Source organism: Limulus polyphemus, unplaced genomic scaffold, assembly GCF_000517525.1.
Source record: "Limulus polyphemus unplaced genomic scaffold, Limulus_polyphemus-2.1.2 Scaffold1, whole genome shotgun sequence".
NCBI classification, from domain to species: Eukaryota; Metazoa; Arthropoda; class Merostomata; order Xiphosura; family Limulidae; genus Limulus; species Limulus polyphemus.
In genome coordinates, this window is record NW_013665611.1 from 3,202,754 (window position 1) to 3,208,950 (window position 6,197).

Sequence of the window (6,197 nt, forward strand, 5' to 3'; positions counted from 1 at the left end):
ATTAACAAACTTCCAGCAAGACGTAGGTCAACATTTAAGACATTTTACATAAAACTAAAAATTGTTTGGTAAAAAGATGAGTGTGGTATCATTTTCCAAAAATACAGGTGGGATATTAGTAACAATAAATGGAATTAGATGTAGAAATTCTTAGAAATAAAGACTGATATATGTGATGACTTCTGTTTCATGTTTGTTTTGACTTTTGATGATCAATATAGTTAAACATTAATTTAGACCACTGAGAAAGCTGCTTTCTTCAATGGGTGACAAAAATTAATAGTATTTTACTGTTATCAATTAATTAAGTCACAAAGATAATTTAAAAATAAATGGCCTATTATCTTAATGCAAACTGAAGAATAGTAGAAACTTTAAAATATGAAAAAAATCTACTATTCAATCAAGAAATTTAAACTATTGGTTTTAATTTTCAGTAAACTGAAGAAAGACCTAAGTTAATATTTATGTAAAAGTTTAGGTACAAAAAGGGATTTGATTTTGAATGACACAGAAGCATATGTGCAGATTACTATATTGCCTATAAACCTATGTAATGTGATGAGACATAAGGATGTAAAAATTCTGAATATATTTTCTAATGTAATATACTTTGTTGAGTTATTTAGTTGTTTTCACAGTTCCATCACAAAGAAAACCTCCTATAACACAAGACACTTAGTAACACAGAACAGACTGATCCTTCATACCTAACCCTCTGTTACAAAAGAATGCAACACCTTTTTGAAAACACTGCATATTTTCATGACACTAGAATATAACATACAAATAATATTAATGTTTTAAGAGCCTACTTATCATGTTACACTTATGATATTTTTTGTCTTAAAGCTAAAAAAGTAATTTCATTGGTTATTCTAATATAAAATTAATAATTACTTACCCAGAATACACTGGTGTCTCCGAGATATTTACATCATCAGGAACATATTTTTCTACAACATATGGTTTTTTATTTGCAATAGTAATTTGAGGTGGTAGATGCTCTTTTTCAACAGTTACTGGTGCTGAAAATATCATTTGTGAATTTTCTTTTTTACAAAGTAAATTTAATCACTATTTATTAAAAAACAAAATATGAGAAGAAATGAAAAATGAAAATACAAGGACAAGACTTATCAAAAATCCTAACAGAAAAACTATAACACAAAGCTGTCAAATACAAGAACATCACAGACCTCAAAATTATGTATTTCAACACCTTTCTCACAAATTATTTCCTCCTTTTATATTATGTCATGAGTATAATATGTGTCCATATCAAAAACTAAAGTATGTGCACAACTAGGTTGTTCATCATTTGATAATTTTTTATAATTATGTTTGTGTGAAGATTTGATAGTGGAAAAAGATACAGATAATAAACTGACCACTATGAAGTTCCATGGCAAATGGATAATTTTTTGTAATTCTGTTTGTGTGGAGATTTGATAGTGGAAAAAGATACAGATAATAAACTGACCACTATGAAGTTCCATGGCAAATGGATAATTTTTTGTAATTATGTTTGTGTGAAGATTTGATAGTGGAAAAAGATACAGATAATAAACTGACCACTATGAAGTTCCATGGCAAATGGATAATTTTTTTAAAGTCCAAAAGTGAAAAATAATAAATTCATACACAAATGAATTAATGGTAGAGTGCAACAGTAACAAAAACTGTCTAGGATAATCATAATAACCAAATTATATTTTATCTTAAACTTTGCCACATACTCAAGCTACTTGTATTTAAGTTATTAGCTTTTTATGGCCAAAAATTTAATCCACCATATGTTAATCAAACTGTTCACTTTTGAGTTACTTGAGAGATGCAACATATTACAGCATCACTGGTAGAAACTTTCTAGTGTGGTGAAATGCATAAAGATATTAACTATCACACATCAATTGAAAAAGTACAATAAAGACAGAATCTCTTATATTAGAAACACTCAATTCACTGAAACATAAACATTTCTTTATCAAACATCTGTTTTTGAAAATTAATGAATTTTTTAATAGGCAAGATAAGCATTTTTTACTTTACCATAATACTACCTTGTCCTGATTTCAAAAATGGTACTGTTTGGAATTTTTCTGTTATTATTTTTTGCATAATACAAACTGGTGAAACATAAATCACCAATGTGGAACCTTACTACACAACCCCTACTATATTTTTAACATCCGTTAAAGATGTGATAAGTAAAACAAAAAGGTAGTTATTAATAGCTTTAATAAATGTTAGCAATTTTTAAGATATAAGACTAATCCAAAACTAAATCATTTTGTTGTAAAGATTAAGATGACTTACCTTCAATGTGTTGGCTTAATGCCATACTTTCAGCAAGTTTTTCATCTTTGGTAACATTGATGATGTGAGTATTTTCATTCAAATTTTTTGTGCCATCATATGCAATGCATTTCATGAATTGATCACCTGCCACAGAGTCTTCCCCTAGATAACAGTTTAATATCTGTATTTGTTACATTCATGATGTTAGAAAAACACGTAGGTTCAAGAAGTCTTGATAGAAATTAATAAAAACCCTATAACCCGAGCGCTTTCGAGAGGTGGACCTTTCTTCTTCAGGGACAAACTGGGAATCAAACTGTATTTGTTACGTGTAACGTATTAAGTTCATTATTTCTTTAAACCACAGTTTTGTGAATATCATACATCACAATAGACAAGTTATTTTCTTGTCCATTGTAAAAAAAGAATACAAGTATTTTACAATACACATGATTATTTCTTTTACTGACAGTTTAAACTACTTTTACGTAACTTTAAAATACAGTTACTTTATAAAGATGTCTTATTTGTCTTCCATACATAACTTTATATTGATGACATGCTACAGCTTGCACAATTGAGTCACTTTACATTCTGTTTTTGTTTGAGGCTGAAATGCAGTGGGTGTGGGCATGTATATTACAGACTTTTTCAGTCTTTACTCTTAGTTTCTAGACAGTCTTTCATCACAAGTCCTATTTTAATTTAAAAAACAGTCACAAAAATTCCAAATAAAAAGAAAGTTTGCCTGTCAAATATATTGACTAATCTTGCTTTTAAAAAAAGAACAAAGAAGTAAAGTTAAATAATTTACCATATTCAAGTGGAATAACTGACAAGTATTTTAGTTATATAATAAATGTTTCAGAATTCTACATATTCCATCTTCACTGTAATTTTAATGATGCCCAAGAACTGATGTAAACTGGAAATTTTGCTTTAAATACTGAAAATGGAATCTGTAAATTCCAAAATGTTTATCCATGTCCCTTCTTAAATAAATAAAAAATGTTCATCCTGTCATAATACTTTATATTACCAAACTGTATTTTTTTTTTAAATCTGAGTTTTTTTTTCTGTGATTAAATTCAGAGAAGAAATTTTTCTCAATGGCTTTTGCTTGGCTCCAAATTATGAGGTAAAGAAATATTTTTTTTATTAATATAAACAATTAATCCAATATAAATACTATATAACTACTAAAACAATACTTAGTGCTAACAGTTCTGGGTCTCACTTCATCTTTTTCATCAAAGATTTTACGAAAATAATAGTATATTCTTTATAATCCTGAAAAGAAATTTTGATTTCATACTGGTATCAGAGGAAATAAATAGAAACATAACTTATATATTCCAACCAATTTCAAGAAAGTAACCGAATAGCTCTGATAGATTATATAATTCTTTCTTGGAAACCAATAAATCAACTACTTTTGATTTATTTTTAGTTTCAGAAGCTACAAAGTAGTAGGGTATTTAAAGTTAATGTTTTCCGATAGATACTTACCTCCATTCACATAATTTTTTTTCTTGACTTCTGCTGCCCTCTATGTGCACAATTTTCACTCACCACTAGCTTTGATGCTACCATTTACCCTCATATAATTTCCCATGGCATATCTGCAGTGTAGCATGCAAATGAACATGCAACAATAGGAGTGCAACACACCCTCCTAGCACAGTTGAATCTCTATATACTGTACAGCACTAACTTCACTTAGAAATTATGCACAAAAGACACACTGGAAGTGATGAAAACAGGGGAGTGTGAGAAGAGTTAAGTACTTATTATAAATACATTTTCAGTGTAGGAAAATGTTAACTTCTGATACAATGCCTTACCTCCACTAGAATCCCACACTGAAATGGTGGAGGGACTGGTGCAAAAGTTACCAAGAAGGAAGGTGCCTGAAGAGATCCCATGCAGTGTAATAAGTTAAAGTACGGGGTCTCACCTCATCTATACCAGGTATACTCTTTGCCCATTGGAAAGATACATGTCGCTAAATTGGGCAGAAAAGATGCAAATGGTGTAGAGTGGCTAAGGCATGTGTCAGACCCTATTCGGGTATTTGTATGCCCGTCCATGGTAGGAGGAGGGTCTCAACTGTCTTTACCTCAACACCAGGAAACAGAAGGGAAGATTGGATCATCATCCAATGACTGGAGATCTCATGAGAATCCAGAGATGCTCCTCATATTGTAAGAGAAGCATCTGTAAAAAGGTACAAATTGGGACATTGAGGAGGCAGAGGAAAACCAGCTTAGGTGTTGTCTTTGTCAAGCCACAAAGAAAACTCGACTTGTATGGAAGGAGAATGGTAGAGTCCAAGGGATCCCGAATGAGATTCCACTGATCGTGCAACACTGAAGACAATGCATGTTTGCATGACCCCAGGAAATAATGGCTTCCATGAAAGCTTAGGTCCTCTAAAGTGATAGAACCTTGAATGCAGGTAGAGAAGAAAAAGACTTGTCTTTGGAAACTAAGAGCTCCATTGACTTCAAATGAAGAGGAGAAGGCTGTGCTGGGTGGGTATTGTAAAACACCCCCAAATGGATAAGATACTGTGTGGGGTGAGATAGGACTTTTTTTAGGTTTTATATATATATATATATACAGTTGAATAACCAAAAAATCATAAATTACTATATCAATACCACAGAATTCCGCTATAATTTATCAAGCTTAGTAACTAAGCTGTACTTTGGTTTAAAAAAATATGTAATTTCCAGCAGACTAAAGACACAACCTACCTCCTTGAAATCTTGGTTAAAAAGAACGAGATGGCATCCTAACACTTTAAAATGGCTGAGAAAGCCACTAGTGTGACATTCTGAGCTTTCCATTAGTTATTCAGATTTTGTATATTGAAGTAAGCGTATAGAAAGGACCGTTTCCAAAAATGGAAAGAGATGAGTGATGCCACTGTGTTTGATTCAGTACGTGAGCAATATTTCAGCAAATAGAAAAGATATGAGGTTCTTATTTTATATTCTAGCTTGTCAATATCGGTAATTTGAGTTCCTAATTCATTCGAAACTACAGACTTAGTATCTTCATATCACAAACATCAAATTTAAACCAGTGCTGCATTCAACATACCACGTGACACACAAAAATTTATGTTTTTTTTATATTTCCTTTAAATTAAGAAATTGAATAATTTATAATACTAAAATTTGAATTATAATCTACAGTTTGATACCAAACTTATTGACATAAATTCATGAAATAGTAGTTCAATGAATTTTTAAATGTGAGTCAACAAATGCAATAACATGGCCTTTGATCCTGTGACCTATCTGGAAAGGGTTAAACTCCTGTTTATAGGGAGTCAAAGAAGGATGGGAGTACACTCTTGGTCGAGTGGACTTCACACATTAGATAGCTCCATTATATAGTAGGACACAAACAGACTATGAAAAATGACTTGACAAGGTTAAATCCTGAGAAGGAGGGAGGAGATCTGGGAAGTGAGTAAAGAGGGAGTAAAACAGTAGTCAGAAACCCTCATAGAGAACCAGTAAAAAGAATGGAACTGTCGTGAAGTGTAGCCAAAAAAAAGACTCATAAACTAAAGAAATTGAAGAAAGTACACAGAACTAATGAACTAACAAAACTTAGAAATTTGTAGTCTACAAAGAGTTTAAAAGTAACACACCTACAAAACTAAGAAAATCGACCTAAAACATAAAACAATAAGTAACACCTAAAGTACAAAACCACTACAGGGACTGATAAGATAAACAACCCTTAAACATAGAATGTAGAAGTTTTCTCAAAGAAACTATAAAACAAAGGACACAAAAATAAAACTTACTCTAAGGAACATGAGAATAAAAAGGCATCCAGTTAACAAAAACAAAGTTTGACTCAAAACTTATCCCCAA

The 6,197-nt window shown here is 31.1% G+C and overlaps 1 protein-coding gene across 1 annotated transcript in view; it reads right to left on the minus strand.

Moving 5' to 3' along the window:
- The window catches only part of LOC106460829 (ankyrin-3-like), a 154,623-nt gene that overhangs the window by 39,381 nt on the left and 109,045 nt on the right, over window positions 1-6,197 (minus strand). The window contains exons 18-19 of the mRNA XM_022386586.1: window positions 2,320-2,463; window positions 905-1,028 (exon numbers count right to left, since the gene is read on the minus strand). Of these exons, the coding sequence (XP_022242294.1) occupies window positions 905-1,028; window positions 2,320-2,463 (268 nt within the window). The remainder of the gene's footprint in view (window positions 1-904; window positions 1,029-2,319; window positions 2,464-6,197) is intronic.